Raw genomic sequence first — 19474 nt, forward strand, 5'->3', positions numbered from 1 at the left:
ACGGAGGACATTTGGTGAAGATTTGGGGTTGTTGCGTCGCTTCAGACAAAGTTGGCGCATGGAGAGAGACGAAGTTTCATTTTTGCGCAGCGTATTTTCTTTGTTTTTTTTTCCCCGCGACGAAGCCTCAGCCAGCATCGCACAGCGTTTTGGTTGACAAAAGCCAAGTAGTCAACATTATTTTGTTCACTTAAGGAGCAAGATAAAAAAACAAAAGACGAGATAAGGACACGCTACTTCGGGTGAGATGGTGGACAACAAACCTCTCCTTCAGGACAGACCACCCGCCTACAACGCCGTTCCGGGGGCGCATGAGTACGGCCCGCCGCAGCAGCAGCCGCACGGCTACGGAGCCATCCCCGCTGCGGCCCCGCCGCCCTACCACTACCCGGATGGCCCAGGCAAGCAGCACCGTTTATTTCACTCACTCACCAGAAAGTTAACTCTCCAGGCGGGACGAGGGATTTAACTACTGCCCGCTTTCGCAGGGAAACGGGGCTTTATTTCTACTCGAACGCGTTTTATTTAACCTTCTGCAGAGGTTTTAAATGGCCTTTGGAGATTGTTTTGTATACGAGGCGATTCAAAGTTTCGCATGCGCAGTATGCGAGCAGAAATGACTGTGATGCTAATTATTAGAATAAATTAGAGATGAGCAAACTATGCGTTAAATGACCCTTACTCGTCTTAAAAAAAAAAAAAAATTAAACGCAATTGTTTTTCTAAATATGTTAGTTTAATGTGAGGTAGGAAGCCGTTCCCTGACTGTGATTGTGTGAGTGCGGCTTCTATGCAGGAAGTGCACAAAAAACAAACTCCTGGTTCTTGTAATCGCATGAAGTTTCCTGTTTTTTTGGGGGGGGGTTTTTTTATCGCTGATCCTCTAGTGGATTCAGTTGGTCTGTGTCAACCTGCCATCAAACAGCAGGTGTGCGCGCAGCTGCAAGTCTGATTAAAGTGTCAAAGTTCCCAATGTTGCACAATCTGACCTGCATAGAAGTGGTCAGAAACAATGGACATGACTTTTTACATTGAAATGAGCCTGACTGTTTCCAGATGTCCAGTTAACACACACTGCCATTTTTGATTTATTTATAATACCTGATTATTATGCTTGGTAAGCGGATCGATTTTTAGACATCAAGGAGGAAATGTGGTGCAGGTTCATCGATACACAGATGGTAAATTTATAGCCAACATAAAACCAAGGAAAAAGGAGATTATCTCAGTTTCTGAATCAGGAGAAACACATTAGTCAAATGAAAATATTATTTTAACCTTAAATTTAATAATGTGAATAGGACCCAATGCTACATCTCAAAGACATTGTGACATCTATAAAGAAGTGACATGCATTTAATATTTGTCGCGTTTTAAATAGTGAATTTCTAATAATTTGTTTTGAAAAGTAAAAAAACTGACACATAGGCATGTGTCAAAATATAGAAGCATAATAAAAGCTCCTGTTTGATCACCTTGATAATTTACAGGTCAAGTAACAAAAATCAGAATTTATTTTTCTTATTCATGAAGTGCCTCAGAATGAACCGACAGTGTTTATTTTTGTTGCACTTAATTTTGATTGATTAAAAATTTGATTGTTGTTTAAAAGATACGCTGCGATGTAAAATGGGGATGATCATGGTAATCCTAAAATGAATTAAAATCCACCCCAACAAAGAGTCTATTGGTGATTAAACCTTTAGAATAACTTTTTTAAAAAAAAGTCGATTTATAGCAACACGTATAATTAAAAGTCAAGCGAATTCCATACTTAAGTTCTGAGTCCAGATTCTCTTTTTTATTTTAATGTAATTCATGTCGACACAAAAATGAAACGCAAACTGATAACATGACACATTTTCTTTTTTTGTGGGGGGCCTTCCAGGATACCCACCTGCTCAGATGGGCGCCGCCATTTCCCAGCAACCCTACACATCGACCTATGCCATCATCCAGCCCTCTGTAGTGGTGGTGGGAGGCTGCCCAGCTTGCAGGTGAGGACCAACAAAGTGTCTGAAACTCACAACTAGCCATTCTTGATGAAGAACAATGCAGAGCGTCACGCGCTCACAGAGTTTGGTGTGGTTGTTCTCTGTGTTACTTTTTTTTACTGCCGTTTCGCCTATCAGGAAGTTATCGGTGTAGATAAGATGAGCGAGTATGACTTTCAGTTTTGGGAGTTTCACTGTGGTGAGTGAATGTCCCGTCAGTCAGCTGACTTCGCCCCACGGACATGTGACGGGGCCAAAGGTAGCTGCAGGGTTCAAGTCACACGGACGGGAAAGTAAAATGGAACGATGACTGTGGCGTTAATTTTTCTGGAACAAACCGAACAGGTTGTAGTTGACATTCTTGACTGTCACGTGAAGGACACGTCCTTTGATTGGTTCACAACAACATAATCAGTTTGTTCCAGGAAACATGCAGCATTTGCTCTCTATCCTTCCAATCTGGCTGAAACTCATCATACTAATGTAACTAAGACTAGAGTAGAGCTTCGTTTTCCGATTAAATTATCACAGAAGTAATGAGTAGCATCAGTCATGGTTCTTCTTTCTGGCATTTCAAATGCCTTGTGCAAACTCTTGAAGAAACTGCACTGCAGGAAACGGAGTGACGCAATGACAGACCAAACATGCACTACTTTCTTGGAAATCTTAACATGGCAATAGTTGCATTTTAAACGATTCTAAGCAGAGTCTTTACTTGGTAGGATTACAAATACTTTAAATCTGGCTTTTCACTTCTGCTTCCTGAAAAGCTTCCTCCAATGCTAGTTGGTGTTTTTTGCCATCTTTGAGAGACGGGGGGCCACATAGTCGATGGGGAAAGAGTTTGGAGGAAAATGCAGCTGAAGAAAGACCCTTGTCAGTCACCCGGAGCTACAGCAGGACAGTTTAGATCAAAACATAGTTGGAATAGGCCAGTCAAAGCAAACCCAGTGAGAGAGCTGTGGCAAGACCTCTTAAAATGAATGTTCACAGAAGCTCTCTATCCAACCTGAGTGGGCTTGAGTCGTATGTCAAAGTAGAATTAGTAGAATGTCAAAACAAATTCTTAAATTCACAGTGAACTTGAGGCAAAGTGTTGCTTTTGTTAAAACACCCTTATGTCTAGAAGTTGGACCCTTTTTTAAACTCAGCCTTTCACTTCCTGTCTTCTAATTCCTTCCAAAGGCCTGAGGCCACTGTGGTTGTTGTGTTGCAGTCATAAGACGCAGTTAGCCATTTTTTTGTTTGTTTTTTTTATGTCACTCTGGGTCAAAGCTGATTAGGAACAGATATGTGATGAACAAGATGTTTTATTTTTACAAGTTTTTAACGTGTGCAACTTGGATACTCAAGTGTGCCGCTAAATTTATGTTTTCATGCATTTATTGTCAAATTCTAATACTTTTTGGACAAACCTAATAAAAGTAAACTAAATTTAAATCCTGCTGGGTTTTTAGCACTGTATATGAATTTAACTTGCAAAAGAGAATGGCATGAAATCATTTTTCCGCTTTATATTTCAATAAATTAGGAATAGAAAATCATAACGGATCCCTTTTGTAAATTAAGATGTTGGGTCTCTAACATCTTTATACATTTATAGCCTTTGCAAATAAAGGTCAAATAAAAAAAATGTTGTCAGTTTGTTCTATATTGTAAAATCTAAACAAAAACTGAGGAAATGTATTATATACTTCGTAGGACACTACTGGATCTTCAACAGATTTTGATTTAGATAATTTTAAGCTATATACACTTCTATAGTAATTTCAAAAGTTGAAAATTCTTTTAGAAGGTTCATTTTTGTAGCTTGAAGCAAATTTTTTCTGGAGCAAAACCAAAGAGGACAACTTTGACTCGCTGGGTTGTAAAGTTTGCTGCCTCCTGTTCCTCCTGATTACATGGAACGATAAAACTTTCCTTTCAAAACACCAGAATCCATCAATCCATCTCCTCCACAGGGTCGGAGTCCTGGAGGACGACTTCACCTGCCTGGGGATCCTGTGTGCCATCTTCTTCTTCCCTCTGGGCATCCTCTTCTGCTTTGCTCTGCGTCAGAGGAGGTGTCCCAACTGTGGCGCCACCTTTGGCTAGAGGGACCAAACCGCAGCGCTCTCACGCACTTCTTTCACACCATACATAGTTTATATATATATAAAAAAAGATGATTACAAAACAAATTAGTCAATGAAATCTGTTTTTCATCTGCAGGTTTAGGATGTATTTTATCACGAGTTTCCAGCTGTTGTCAGTGCCTTTGCTACATACAGAGTAATCGGATGCCATCAGTTTTTTTTTTTTTCTTGTAGATGTTTAAGGGATCTGAACAGATTATTTTTGTAGTCAGAGCCAATTAAACTTATTTTTTTGTCTTAATATTTTATTTGCTTGCTGCCGCCATCTTTTAGTTAACTTTGTACTCTGCTTTTTTGTGTCAAATGTATGTATGGCTCAGTATGTTCCACGTAGGCAGTGAGATAATGCTGTGATTTAAAGAAAAAAGGATTACCTTATGGACATTACCTTCTCTGGCTCAAACAGTGGACTTATGCCTGACGAAGCATTTTGCCTGTTTTTTTTGTTGTTTTTTGGTTGTGATAATTTCTTGGGGCCATATTTTGCACTGACAGTTTGTCCAACGATGATTCTGCTGGGTTGAGCTTCTCCAGGGCCAATGCAGACCTCAGGTACACACAATCTGACATGCCCTCGACTTTTACCACCTCATCGTTTGACTTTGGATTTGCTTTGGTGAGGACTGTTTTTGTCAAAGCGCAAGCCCCTCTTTCAACCTCTAGAGGCTCGAGTAAAGGCTGAAGTTATCTTGTATCCTCAGATTTTCACCTCCATATTTCCGTGACAAATCAACTTTCCTCCCAGCCAGACAATCAGCTGAGAATGTCCCTGTCCATGTCTTCCTCCGCTGTTTTCATGTTAGAATAAGAAATAAAATTTAAGTTACCGGTATGGAGAAGAAAAAAGAAATGGAAATGGCGTTAGAAAACACACTAAGCACGCTCTTATGATTGAGGTTCTTACTTTTTATATGAGTTACTGTAATTAAAAAGTAATGCGATTTGTGTCTTGGATTTTTTTATTTTTTGCAACGTTTAAAATCAAACTTTTGTTTTACTTGCATGCAGATAAATATGTCCCAGTCTTTCAGAAGTCACGTAATTAGTAAACTGCACCATTTCTGTTAAAACACAGATGTACCGCGACTAAATGTAAAACCGCTCGAGTACGAGTGCTTCAGAAAACTTCTGTAAATGACACCAAGCTGAAGAAATAAATTTTTATTTGTTACATAGCAAATTATAAGAAGGATGTGACGGAAAAGCGTACATGTAGTTTTACCATCTGATGGTTGCACAGCTGGAATAAAGTACAGGTGAGTTATACTTTACAGTAAGTATGTAGTATTAAGGCACAAGTGTCCACATTACAAAAGAAAATGGCCCAACAGGCATTGGATAACAGAATCGGTTAAATGTACAAGAGGACCAAAGCAAATCCTTCTGTGCCTTTAAGGACATTTTTACATAATCTTTCTCAAAACATGTCTGTAGTGATTTTCAACTGTTTACAGATTGAAGCCTGAAATGTAGTAGTCCTCCACAGTATTGTTCTCCAACCACAGAATGGTTTCTAACAGTCAGACAAGCAACATCAACGGCATAAATACATTGCAAGATTCTCTTTGAGCAGTTTTTAACTCGTCCATGTCTCAAGTGCAAGTTAAGATGTGTTCATTTAAATCTCACCAACACACACACAGACCGACTAAAATATAGACATGAAAAATTTATATGTCATAGACAAACATCGGTTCAGGTACTAAAATACTTAGTTTACCGTATCGGTTTGTAGCAGATTCAAATGGCCTTGCTTCCCCCTCCACCCCGACCCAGGAGAAACTGCTGGGTCAGAAGGGCAGAGGTCAAACGATGAGCTCGGAGATGGATGGAAATGTTGGAGATCAGATGACTGGCGCAGAGCGATCGTTAGTCACAGTTGGTCGTAGCCTGACTGTTGCAAATGGATTTCCTCCGCTGTGAAGAGCAGACAAGATGCGCGGTTAAAATAGTTTAAGTGCAACAAAAGCAAATGTTATTATGCAACCTACGCGAGGAAAGCAGGCGGAGGTCTCGAGGTGCCGTTAGATTGTGCAGCCTGTGGACAAAACACACATGTCATTATCTGCGTCGTGGGCAAGCTCGATGTAAAAGTTCACAACGAAGCACAAAACCGTGACATTACAAAAACGCACATGACGACAACCCCTTGCTGCCGATGTCACGGTTACACTGATCCAAACGTGGGCAAGTTTACAATCCGAAAACAGTTATGGACTGCACAAGAACGGACGGACGGATGAATGGGTTTGACGTTGACGTGCAAAAACTACTATGTCACACGGACTCATGTGGAACCTGGAGTTTCAAGAAATTTGAGTCTGCTACGCAATGAACCATGTAAATGTTTCCGGTAGCAAGCTAGATTTTACGATCCACTGAAAAAGCTTTTCTCTCTTAAGCCTTCCCACCTTTTGTCACATTACAGCCACCATTAACTTAATGGAATTTTGTGCAGACCAACACATAGTGGATAATTAAAAAGAGGAATGTGAAAGGTGAATGCATTTCTGCTTTTCATTCATTTATTTTGTGAAATTTTTTAAAGACCGGTCATGCTTTTCCTTCCACTTTGCAACTATGTGCTACTTTGTGTTGGACTTTGACATCAACAGTTTTGTTTATTTTGAGGTGAAATGGGGAAAGTAGGAATACTTTTCATTACTGCTAAACCTCTGGGGTTACAAAACTTGGGTTTTAGTTGTGCGAGTTTATAATCCGTAAACACACCCTATAGGAATAAAAACAACGGACAAATGGGTCTGACGTTGGCATGCAAATACATGTTTTGTTGCGTCACGAGTCAACTCGTGGAACCTGGAGCGTCTGGAAATTCAACTTTGCTCCACAATGACCAACGTAAATGTTTACCGTTACAAGTTAGCCTTTATGCAAGTTTGCATAAAAAGGGACAACAAATTTATTGCTTTTTGATGCTACATCTTAATGCCTTCCTGATCCTGTGCTTCTACTGAATTAAACGGGCAAACTTGAATGCCCTGGCTTGTAATAAGCTAATATTTGTCCAAGCAGTCTTTTGCAATGCCAACATTGTGCGCAGTGATTTTGAGATATATTGTGCAGCTCCAAGCAAAAGTATTTGGTGGATTTTAACTAGCAGTTATGCTTTCAGTCAACAGTCTGAAAGGCGTTTCAGCCTGCAGTGTCAAGAATGTCCACAAGAGGGCAGAAGTGGATAGAAATTCCGAGGGCTCCGATCATTTCCTTCACTATACTTGTCAACACCCAGCTTACATATGCAAAAAGGAAGTTTCCCCCTAGTCTTCTCTCTTGATTACTTGAGTGGCTCTCTCTTCTTCCCCATCTATTGATTCCTGTGACTTGTTATCTTTTTTTAAAAAAACAAAACCAAACGAAACCCAGTGAGGTTGCATTTTTTGTCATGGTGGAAGAGCATTCCAGGGTGACCTCACCTCTCCCCCACCCTCATCCCCACCCTGACATCTCTCTCTTCACACCTGATCTGGACCAACCTGCATCAGACTCGTACAGATTGGGATCAGTTTTTGTCTCAAAGCAGATGAAAGAATGTGACAAAAAAAAACAAAAAAACTCAGGGTTTATCAGCTAGCAAGAAAAACAAATACTTTACACTTACAGGTGACAAAAATGTACACATTGGTAATTGTTAGAAAACAACAATACCTTATAAAAGTGAGGACAATTCAAGATCGCTGCAACTACAAGTTTTCTACCAACATAACAGCCACCCACTTGGACACTTCGCTGAACATAAACCAGCGTTTTATAATCTAATCTACGGTTAGAGATATTTTCCCACACGAGTCTGTTCGGTAATCAGGCTCTCTGTGTGCTGCAGCAGAGGTTTGAGACTGAAAAAGGATTGAAGTATGACGATGAATGAACAAGCAAGTCAGATGATGACATGGCTGTGGGAAAAAACTGAAGGAGGAATGAACGGAAGAGATGGAAGAAAGGTATCGGGTTCGTCGGAGTGAAATTCCAAAATAACTTCCAGCCAGTGACAGAAATTTGTGGGCCACAAAAACATTTGTGCCCTGCACTGTAAGTCTGCTGATAACACAATCAAAACCAAATTGAGAAAAAGGTTCTTTTCATACTATGGAATGATGTACACTGAATGTAAAAGTGTCGGAAAATGTGTGAAACACTTAAATCGGCAGCATGCTGCTACAGCCAGCAGTCAGGTATATGTTTACATGGCTTGTAAGAGATCATAAAGACTCATTTGATCCTGTCGCACTGCAAATGCATTTACATCCGTCCAGCTGAGAAAAACTAAAAAGCTTTGGCAGACGGAAAACCACAGCTTTGCCTGCGACTTTGCATACGATGCAAATGAAAGGTCATTTGGAAAGAAGTGAATGTGCTGAAACTGGAAATGACTGTCAAAGAGCCATTGATCTGATGTTTTTATTATTATTATTATTTTTTAAATGGATCTGGACTAGTCACTACGATGTTTCAAATGGTATTTTGAAAATCAATTTCTGTGAAAAATACTGTTAAAATAACAGGAATGAACAGGAAATGGACTGAAACTGAACAAGATGCATCATGGTGGTCCAGTGCTTTCTGTTCTTGGTAACCAAAACAGAAAAGGGCCAAAATGTATTTTTCTTTTGCTATTCGCTTACAATGAATAAGTAAACTATCCAAAGGATAAATTGCCTTAATTATCCTCTCTTGTCCATCTCAATTGATGTTTCAGAGGTGACCTAATTATCACACAAAGTCCACCTGTGTGTAATGCAATCCAACAATAGACCCAGCTGTTTGGTGACGGTTGTCCAGAGAACAAACACCATCTTTAGGAACAAGGAACCAAATCAAACGCATCAGTTCTGCTGATTCCGTAATGTGGGAACCTAAATTATGGCAAGCGAAGCAGCATAAAGAGACGCTGGAGGAGCTGCAAAGATCCGAGAATCAGTCAAGAGGACCACTCGGACATGCACTCTTAAAATCCAGCCCCTATGGAAGAATGGCAAGAAGAAAGCTATTGCTGAAATAAAGTCCAGTTTGCAGTGTGGAGGGGATAGAAGCTCATGACACCAAACCTTTTTAGCCTACATGGTAAACCAACAACCTGAGCATGTCATCGTCACACCAAAGCACTAATGTTGAAAGGGTGGTTTTCTTTTATCATCATATATAAAATATAGATTTTTACCTTTTTTTCCACTTCACAAAAAAAAAACTATTTTGTGCTGGTCTATTACATAAAATTCCCCCGCCCCAAAAAAACATTTTAATTTGTGGTTGTAAAGTGACAAAATGAACAATTCCAGGTGCATTATTATCATTATTATTATTTGCAAGGCACTGTTGCTTTCCCCTTTCCCTTTTTGCTTCTTTTTTTTTTACCAGAACAGGCTAATCTACATGCAGACAGATGATTACAGTAACTGACATCAGATCTTCTTGGTTCTTCTTCCTTGTAATTTTCCTCAAAAAAACAGATTCTAACATGAACAATTGTAGTAATGCAACTTGAGGGAGGTGGGGATTTTTTTGTTTTTAAATCGCTCACTGTAAAGTGAAGGTGCCAACTTCCTGAAATATGACAAATTTCCTTTAACACCTGCAGTAAAAAAGCAGTTATCACACAGATTAAGTGAGAATAAAAAAAAATCTCAGAAATTAAACAATAAATATGCACCCTGTGCAAGTTGAAAAATATTTGAACAGTTTACGACTTACTGAATCCCAATACTGGACTGTGTGTCGCCATGCTACACTGAGTATATCTGTGTGTGTTCGTGTTTCCTGGACAGACACACAAAGCTCATCTGACACCACCTACACACACATACAAGTACCTTCATCACCAGTCAAGATAAGGTTGTGCAGCTGAGGGTACTGTAGCCACGATGCTGCAGATATCAGGTGAGACATAAACTTCACAAAGCAAACTGGGCCAGCACAGGAGAAAGCTTTGGCAGAACACAGCAGATTAGATTGTTCTGTACACGGTATCATTCTCAAAACAGCTTTTTTTTTTTTCTCTCTTTTTTTTTAAAACTCTTGGCTTAACTGGGCGAGACTCGACATTTCAAAGGACTCCGGTAAGAGCTGCGAAAATGTCAGAGAAATGGCCACTGACCAAGTCTCCCGCCTGCTGACTCACCACGTTCTGATCAGAGGAGGTGGAGGACGCTGCCGAGGGCGTGGGGGAGTGCTGGCGGTTATTTGTAGCGACGCCGACGGTGGACAAGGGTTTGCTCCTGATGTTGTAGTAGTCTGTCGGGGGAAGCACCATGGTGGCCTCGTCCGTCTCCGTGTCTTGGTGGTGGAGGTTGACCACGCTCCTGCTGCGGAGAGGGGCAGTGGTCTCACTATGGAGAAACAGGCGGAGGAGGAGAGAAGATAATTTTTTTACCAAGTGGCTCCAAAATGCGTTTTAAGTTTCCATTAAAAGGGATAAAATTAAAATGGTAACTAGTCAGAAGTGTCAATAGAATCATGAAGTACATGGGTTTTGGATACACGAGTATCATAGTATCATATTCATGATGACAATCGGCTAGTATATAAAAGTTCTGATTGTAACCAATGCCTGGCCAACTAGCAACACATGTGAATAAGTTGCTCAGTCAAGGATTAACTGCCCAACTTTCTTTCTTTCTCACTTTCTTTTATCAGTTTTCCCAGAATGCAACTTTAAACAAACAAGAATCAAAAGTTGAGCAACAGGTGAGAACCCACAGGATTAGAAAGGTTATAACTTCAATAGGAGTACCTAGAGGAAATGCAGCCAACAATACAGCTGGCTGCAACATGAAACCTACTGGTATGTGTGTGCGTGTGTGTGTGTGTGTGTGTGTGTGTGTGCTGGCTGGAATGCAGAGTCCCCTTACCTGTTATTATTCACGAGCTGCTCATTGATAGCGCGGCAGTAAGATGAAGGGAACCAGCCCCTCCTGAAACACAGAAACAAGGAAGGCGACTCAGAAATGTATAATGTCTGTCTTGTCTACAGTCTCAGTTACACCTAAAGGTCACTCAGAGCCATTGTTGAGGAACTTCCTCTATTGTCAATTTAAACCAAAGACACAGAGATCAAAGAAGTACTTGGATAAATTATTGTACTCTTTCGACAAACCAAGACCGTTTGTAAAGAACTAGATGTATTTTCCACAGGTTTAATAAGTCAATTCTTAAAAACTTACTGATGACTCTAAAAAGATTAGCGTAGCTTTAACAAAACTCTGAATTAACCCAAGTATTTGAATGTTATAAGCAATGTGACCCAAAGCTAGTCTGTTTGTGATTGTTCTACAATGGTGCAAGGTTGTGTTTAATCAGCAGGTGAATTAGCCTCTCCCTTACTGTGGATGTAGGTTAATATTTAAGTGTAAGGTTTTGAGAACAGGCATTTTCTTTGTGTGTCAAACATATTCTCTGTTGTTGAGTCATACTCATGAATAAATGCTAGTGTTTACTCATGGTCTGGTGTACATAAAAAGTAAAACAAATAAATAAAACATTCACTTCCTTGACATGTGTTGCTACTAGCAACTAAACAAGTTCAGAAACACATCTTACAGTTTCAAATGGAGACAAATAAGCACAATACTATTGGTACCACTCTGATGATTAGAACGTGTTTTTAATCCTATTTTAGAGGCAGAAAACCCATATATATCGGAAACATAAAACATAAACAACATTCAATCTACAAAGAGATAACTCTGAAACGGTTTCAGACACACACAAAAAGGCTGAGGAGTCACACAGCTCTAAAATAGAAGGGGATTATTACCAAGTATGGAAGACAAAGTGTCAAACTGCACAGCGTGATTGCCCTGAAAGACTACTCTTATCTTGGGGGGAGGGGGCTGGCAAAAAAAGGGGAAAATTAGTGTGTTTGCAAAACACAAAAGTGATGGAGTGAGCACTCTTACTTTCTAAAGAAATTCTATGTAGGAAAAGTGGGTGTGTTTCATGAAAGTAAATGAGAGAAAACATTTTTGCCCCATCATTGTAAAACGGATGGAATATTGGCTTCAATGGAGGTAAAACCCTGACACTGTTGGTTGAGCTCACAACAAACTATTATTATTATTGTAACCAGGTGAAAAATGGGTACATGTCAAATTTATTTTGTAAACCACGTTTTGCTTTTATTTCACAGACTGGTTGTAATTCTCGTTTTTGTCAGTATGTGGTGCTGTTGTTACAGAGAGCTCCAAAATGACCGGAAGTAGAAAAAACCTCCTGTTTATGTACTGTGGCAGTAACTGGTAAAACGGAAGAGGAGGACATTTTTTGAGCTGAGACCTGTTGGAGAAGACGACTTTATGGCCACATTAGTGAAGAATCCATATGTTCGAGGTGCCACTGCCGTTTGTTATATGCCGTTGTTAGATTTCAGCTTTTATGTGAAGCTGCGTTGCTACTCTGTTGAGTGCTAACAGCGTTGTTAGCCCGCCATTTCACTGAAGCTAAGGCTTTCTACTGATGAAATACGGATCATTCATTTCTCCTTATATTGAACCTCATTGTTTTCATTTTTTTGCAACTCAGAGGAAAAAGTGTTTTTTTGGAAATAAAGAACCCCTTTTATTTGAAGCTCCGTGTGCTCCATTATTAATCCCGGCTTTATTATTGTTATTATTAAGATTCCCCAATCTATTTTGTGGTCAGGCATCAATGAGCTAAATGTGGCTATGTGTATCTGCCGGAAGTTTTCTAATTAATCTAACATTCCTCAATCCATTAGCAGCACTAGCATGTCTGAATGATTTTAGCCATCTCCAGATCAGCTGGTGGAAAACATTTGTCAGAAATGGTTTATTCTGAAAAAGAAGCAGCCAACCACCTCCTGTGAGGCATGACACCCATCTCGACAAACATGATGAGAGACAACATTCAGGCCTTTGTGCGCTTTGGTTGAACCTCTCCAGCAGCAACCAGAACAACGTTTTCTTTGAGGCAGCAGCCTCACGTTTGACAGCAAGTCTGGAAGGATTGTTTTTTCTCAGGTCATTTCCCATGATAGGAAATGAGATCAAGCCTAATGAATGATTAAAATTCAAATACGCTTTTCTGGAATTCAGAACCAATCTTTGTTTAAGAGTCAGAGGTCTGGAGGGAGAGCAGGCTTTGTTGTTGATTTTCTGTGTGGGCAAACAGGTGGTGTTCTGAACTTCTTCCTCAGCCTCACACACACACACCTTCTGCTGTACATCCCACCCTCGGGCCTAGCTTTACCTTATCCCCTCATCTGTCAAGTTTTACAGATGAACCAGCAAAGACAAGTCCACAAAACCATGTCAGGAAATAAACATGGTCAGAATAACAACAAGACGACAGGCGAACTGAGGGCGGATCGTGTCCAGGCAACTCTGAAGACGGGTGGGAAAAACACGCAACAATCACTCAGGATTATTTTATAAACTACCTTTCATCATGAGGAACATAACCACAAGTTCACCTGAAAGATTTTCTTTATGTGCATTCAAATTTTGAAAGTTGAACAACAGTAATGTGATCACGCTTATCTGCACGCAAAAACACAAACAAACCCAGATCTGATTACTGAGGATGGATTCTGATACTTGGCGTGGCTTTGCTTGGTTTTCTTTTACGCAAATCGGTTAGGATGCAGATTAGAACCAGATATGAATATGGGCCACATTAAAGGGTGGAGGAACATGGAGGAATTTTCCTGCCATAATCCAGGAGCACACATTTTCAGTCCGAAAGCAGGATTTCATGTCTTTTGTTCTCAAAACTTTTAATGCTTTTGCTTGCATTTTTATTTTGAAAGTATGACTTCATATTTTTCTTCTGAAAACTTGTAATGATTGTACTCAATCAAACCTCTCCTCGGACTCACACTTAGCCTCTGCTCGGAGCAAATCTCTGCTTGCAAAACTCTCTGCTTGCTTGGTTATTAAAAGTTTTGAGAACAAAAGACAGGAAATAGTGCTTTCAGACTGAAAATGTGTGCTCTTGGATTATGGCAGAAAAACTCCATATTCCTTTAGAGGAACAAGAGGAGTGGCTCATCATGACACAGTGAGAGAGAGGTGCCTCATCATGCCTCATGATGACACATCCTCAAAAAGGCAAGTGGTCACGAGCACAAGACTAAATCAGGAGCTTCGCTTGCTAATCTCTTCTTTTAGTGGTATGAGCTCTTCTTCAACGCCCATGAGAGTAGTAATTGCCATTACCTTATGGTTATTAAAATTAACAGGAAGACTTTAAATGTAACCTTAGAAGCTGGTGTTGGGAGCTAATAAAATCCTTGGAAACAGTACAGGATGTTCCTGGGTGAGTCACACCCTTTCAGTTTTTGGATACACCAAAACAGTTTGGCAACTCACATCAACCAAATGGACAATAGCATGCAGTCAACACTCACTTTCCATTCTTTTCCATTTCGCCGTACATCCAACCGTCCCTCTCGTCTGGGATGAGCAGGATAATGATGTCTCCCTCATCAAAGCTGAGCAGCGTGCTGTTGTTGCCAGCAGTGTGGGGGAAGATGGTGCGCACCCGAGGCCTCCTCGCCATGCTGTTGAGGCCCGTGGCGACGGACACAGACCTGGCGAGATTGTTCTCGTCGCCGTTTTCATGGTCTGATTGGGGAGAAAAGGAAGAGAATAGTGAGAAATGGAGAAGACACACAAATATAACAAGAAAAAAAACAGCTTATATTTGCTTTTAGAGGTGTGTATGTTCAGCAGGTGTTGATAATTAGCACTCAATACAGCACACGGCTGTTGAAATAGTTTTTAGTAATTTTTCAGGTGTCTAATCTTAAAACACTTGTTAAACTCAGATTTGATAAACTACTTAAAAGTTAAAGTCCAGTGAATCAACTCTAATAGTTATTACTTCAACAAAAAAAAGCTGAGTTACACACATGCAGCCATGTTAACAAGGGATATATAATATTTGTAAAAGTAGAAAGCTTGTAAAACAGAAAACAAGTGGGGAAAAAAAAAAAACTAAAATAGTCGCTCTAGGGAAATTACAGCATCTATATTGAAAAGTAATAAAAAAAATACACACAGACATTTTTACATTAAAAGCTGTATTACCTATGCTGTTTTTGGTGGGAGTATGAGCAGTCACACTGTTTGTGTTGCTGTCCTGGTGGTTGAACATATTAGCCAGAGGGCTGGTTTGAGCCTTCAGAGGAGGAGCCGGGGGAACAGGCGCACTCTGCCACAGGAGAACCAACCACATCATCAACATCACATCTGAAGTCAGGAAACAACTTTTACTTTCCAAGTGCAACAAATTAAAATGACCCCAACGCTGAACTAGAAAGTCACAGCTGCAACAGAATAGTTGAAAAATAAAACACTAAACTAAGTTTAATTTCAGGCAGAACTAATACTCGATTCAGCTACATTGAGAAATTAACAAAACAACACATTGTTACAAAATGCTGTTTGGAATGATAGTTTTGCATTCTGGCAATGGCATTTGAACATTATATCCAATGTTTACACAGCTCTTCAAGATGCAAGGTTATTGGTTCTAATTCTATTTATATAAAATTGTTATTGTTTTCCATCTATGACTCCCACAAAAGTCGAGGGAAAAAAAGTAAAGTGTTATGAATAAAAATATTCAGCAAATGCAAAATGAAGAAAATTAATCAAATATGGAGTGTTTCACTGTAATGGATATATCTGATAAATAAAATTAATGACAAGCATTAGATACATTATTCTCAAACTGCAACACATAATTGAATATGTATTAATCATTCAATTATCTATTAGCTCAGTATTTACCCGAGTATGTAATAATCTTCTGCATAGGAATATGATTTTATTTATTTTTTGTATCTGTTAGCTAATAAAGTCAGTAAGCAAGGCTAACGCTGCTGTAGTCAGGGTTATTGGGCTGCAGGTGGGTTTATGCAAAGACCTATTTGGAGGGCACTGTAGCAACAGAAATACAAATTAAGTAAGCATTGAAATAATATGCTTGTTTTTAGGATGTAATGAATTATTTTATTCATCAATATCACCAATGGCATCGACACGGTTCCAATTTGAAGTGAAATTTTGACTACCAACCAGAAGCACCCAGGTCCTTTATCCTGCCTACATGACAAAGAAAGCGTCGGCTAAAATGGCTGCATAATCTCAGTCATCTGCTGCTAGAGCACAATTATTCAGTTTCATAAAAAAATGTGTTTTTACACAACACATAATGGCATTTATATCACTTCATCTACCATTATGTACACCCACACATGGTGAAATCACTTCACTGAGAGGTGTAATTATATTTTTCCAATTCTGCACTGATGAGATATTGTTTTACTGTCCTGCACAGAGATTCAAACATTCGGATCTCATTCCTGTCCTGTCGTACCACGCTGTGTCTCGACGGGGTGGGAGAAGGCATCGGTGCAATGGCGACTGGCTTGCGCAGTTCATCAATCATGGATACGACGCCGTCCGGCATGTTGGTGGCATCGTTGCACTGGTCCTGCCAGCTGCTCAGCTTTGTTGACAGCAAGTCTCTGGTCTGTCCATGAGCCACGCAAAGGAGGAGAAAACATCTTTTAAAAACTCCACAACTTCACCTTGCAAGCGTTTGTCACATTTGTGACTTTATTGCAAAACCACAGACTTGGAATTGTGCGTTTTACCTTCTCATGATAGGAAGCAAAGTGATAGGTTAGCAAGCAGTGTTTGTCAACAAGAAAACAAAAGCGTCTCTTCTCCTCCAGCAGAGCCTCCTTGCAGCCATCTGCGAGGAACAACTGCATCTCCGTCTGTCGAGCTGTCAGGGCTTCCAGGATCTGACAACGAGCAAACAAATATGAAAGGAGACTCAATATTGTTCCAGTTGCTTTAAACATGCATGAATCTGCATGCTGAGAGGAACAGGTTTGACTGTCGTTCAGAGCCGTCAGTACATGTATTATATGATTGGACATTCAAAGTATAAGTATTGTTGAAATATCTGAGTTTTGATAATGATATAATTCAATATTTTAGAAGAACAGAGGAAAGGTTTCTGCTCAATAATAATAAAAAAGAAACGACTGAATAGGTGGACTAGCACAAATGGGTCATTTTTGAACCCGTTTGTGCATGAGAGGGGTAGAGATACAAGAGAATTTCTATTGAAAAAAGAAAACTTACAATATTTGTGTAAGGTGATCAAAAACAAAGCGAGTGAAGAACACCTGGAATACTGACTGAATACTGACAGGTTGTGCATCAAAGAGTTAAGCACAGCTTCTATTAGGTACACTCTCTTATCTTGCCTTGCACATGGTCTACAGCCACCAAAACCTTCTCGCTGTTGATGCATACACAAACATAACAAGGATGTGTTGCATGCAACCAGCATGGCTCTTTTCTTAAAATCCTAATCTCTCTCATGCAGGGGAACAGGTATTGTTAGTTTATCGTTTCCTGTATTGTCAGACTCTGCTGAAAGTAGTATTTAGAGGAAAGATAGAGCGGCAGCATGAAGGGAGGACAGGACAAATCTCATGAACAGAGGGGACAGTGTTATCTTCACTGACAGACAGGGATCAAAAAAAGGTCAGTGGGGTCCCTGAAAGGATTTGGTTTGTGCATGCAAGCGATGGCAAACCCAGCAAGCTCATTTTGTGATATTACCTGTTGGATTATTTGGTTTTTAACAACATAGACGCAATCAAGTTCCAGTAGAATACTTTGTTTTGCTGATATAGTGAACAAGTATTAGGGAACGGCACTGAAAGGAAGACAAGTTGTACCCAGAGTGATTTTGTACCTCCAGAGAGAACTCCAATCAGAACTTCTCAGTTCTTCTCAAAAAGAGTAAAATAATAACACAACCAAATAAAACTCTGGCTGGACCTGGCTCTGTTAAGATTGTTCCCGATTCCTTGGCTCTGACACTTTGGAGATCCAAATCTCATCAAACTGGCTGGAAGTGGCACACCTGTAACGGCTGCTGACACTGAGGCGCACACCCCTGCTCCTTTCAAGTTGCAGAACAGCAGTCATCTGCTAATTCCTTTAAAGCTGAGGGATGATGTTTACTTGAAGGGTGAGGCAGTCCACGACCTCTTTCGTTTCTACTGTGTCAAACCCAAACAGGAATAATCAGCTGACGGAAACATGAACCTTACAGTCAGTGTTTGACTCCTGGATCAGAATGCAGGATGCATTCTTACACAATGACTGCGTTGCGATATGTAAATGAGAGCAGGCCCTGTGTTAACAACCAATGTTTATTTTCATTAATGCGTTTTGGGAGGCTGCTGGAACACCATGTGGTATTTGTTTGGGGGAGTGTGACAATGATAGTGATGCAGCACAGGATTGTGTACGTATATTTTGGAAAAGAAGCATCCTTTTATTTTAAATGCTGCACAAATTTGTGCTGAACGTAAAAAAAGGCACAGCAATGACAAAACATGGAAAAATACAAGGTCCATAAATATGAATGAACATTACTATTTTAGTCTTAAATGATAACTCAAATGTGCAAACTTTTTTCAATTTACCCATTTACCCAAAATGTTGATGCAACCTTTCCCGTGGTTACTGAACAGCAAGATATTTTAGCTCACATTAAGATAGAAGTGTCGCTGTACTATAAACCTAAAAGTAAAGATGAAAAACTAGCCACACACAACTCATGTCCTCTAGTAAAAAGTGGCCATTTTGTTTACAAAACTAAAACAAATACTACATTAGAGCCGGTAGATGTCATCTTTGATCACATCTTCCTTTTCCACCAAATATCTGTGTGTCCAGTAACAGAGAGTCCTGCATGAATCAGTCCATTTAGTTCTCCCAGCATCTCTGTCGCTAACCAACGCAGGAAACAGGCTTCCGATTATGGCAACAAGTAGGCAAACAAACGGAGGCAAATATCAGCAGCAAACACAAATCTTTACAAATAAGACTATTATTAGAACAGCACAGAGCTTATTGATTTTGCATTTGAAGCCACGGTCGTCTCCAGATCACTTTTATAATTGCATGTTGCACAGCAGAGATGGACAGACAATAACGTTGCGATGTTGTGATTCTATGGCTGACCCAAGAATTTTTTAATTATTTATTCTCAACAATGAAGAAAGAGAATCCCATGAACCTGACAGTGTTGATCAGGTTCAACACTGTCATCATTTGTCATACATCTATTTTTCTAAAGAAATGACTGAGGAGGAACATAATTTAGAATATTGCAAATGGCCGAGTCAAAGTTAAGATCGCAATCTGATTGAAACTGGGTTTCAAGAGAGCGGTGCGAAAGACAAATGACTGCAACCTCATTTGACTCACGATACTGTAAAAGATTAAACTAAATTCCTCCACAAAGTGAAAGCCTGATAAAGACACTAACTTA

The 19474-nt window shown here is 39.8% G+C and overlaps 2 protein-coding genes across 3 annotated transcripts in view; one reads left to right on the top strand and one right to left on the bottom strand.

Annotated features, from left to right (window-relative positions):
* Positions 1-247: 247 nt before the first annotated feature.
* On the top strand, positions 248-5070 carry bri3 (brain protein I3). Its single transcript, XM_008416826.3, has 3 exons — positions 248-401; positions 1889-1997; positions 3956-5070. Exons 1-3 carry the CDS (start codon positions 248-250, stop codon positions 4086-4088), a joined length of 396 nt encoding a protein of 131 aa, XP_008415048.1. The 3' UTR covers positions 4089-5070.
* Positions 5071-5275: 205 nt separating this feature from the next.
* The window catches only part of baiap2l1b (BAR/IMD domain containing adaptor protein 2 like 1b), a 32569-nt gene continuing 18370 nt past the window's right edge, over positions 5276-19474 (bottom strand). Inside the window, exons 7-15 of one of the 2 annotated variants that reach the window (XR_534322.3) lie at positions 16764-16916; positions 16484-16639; positions 15190-15313; positions 14508-14724; positions 10993-11055; positions 10263-10470; positions 9955-10008; positions 6121-6167; positions 5276-6046 (exon numbers count right to left, since the gene is read on the bottom strand). Coding sequence is in view for 1 of the 2 variants with exons in the window: in XM_008416827.3 (XP_008415049.1) it covers positions 5974-6046; positions 6121-6167; positions 10263-10470; positions 10993-11055; positions 14508-14724; positions 15190-15313; positions 16484-16639; positions 16764-16916 (1041 nt within the window). In the remaining variant the exon portion in view is untranslated. The remainder of the gene's footprint in view (positions 6047-6120; positions 6168-9954; positions 10009-10262; positions 10471-10992; positions 11056-14507; positions 14725-15189; positions 15314-16483; positions 16640-16763; positions 16917-19474) is intronic. The other variant, XM_008416827.3, reaches the window with a different exon arrangement.

This window comes from Poecilia reticulata, chromosome 8 (genome assembly GCF_904066995.2).
Source record: "Poecilia reticulata chromosome 8, P_reticulata-male-v2, whole genome shotgun sequence".
NCBI classification, from domain to species: domain Eukaryota; kingdom Metazoa; phylum Chordata; class Actinopteri; order Cyprinodontiformes; family Poeciliidae; genus Poecilia; species Poecilia reticulata.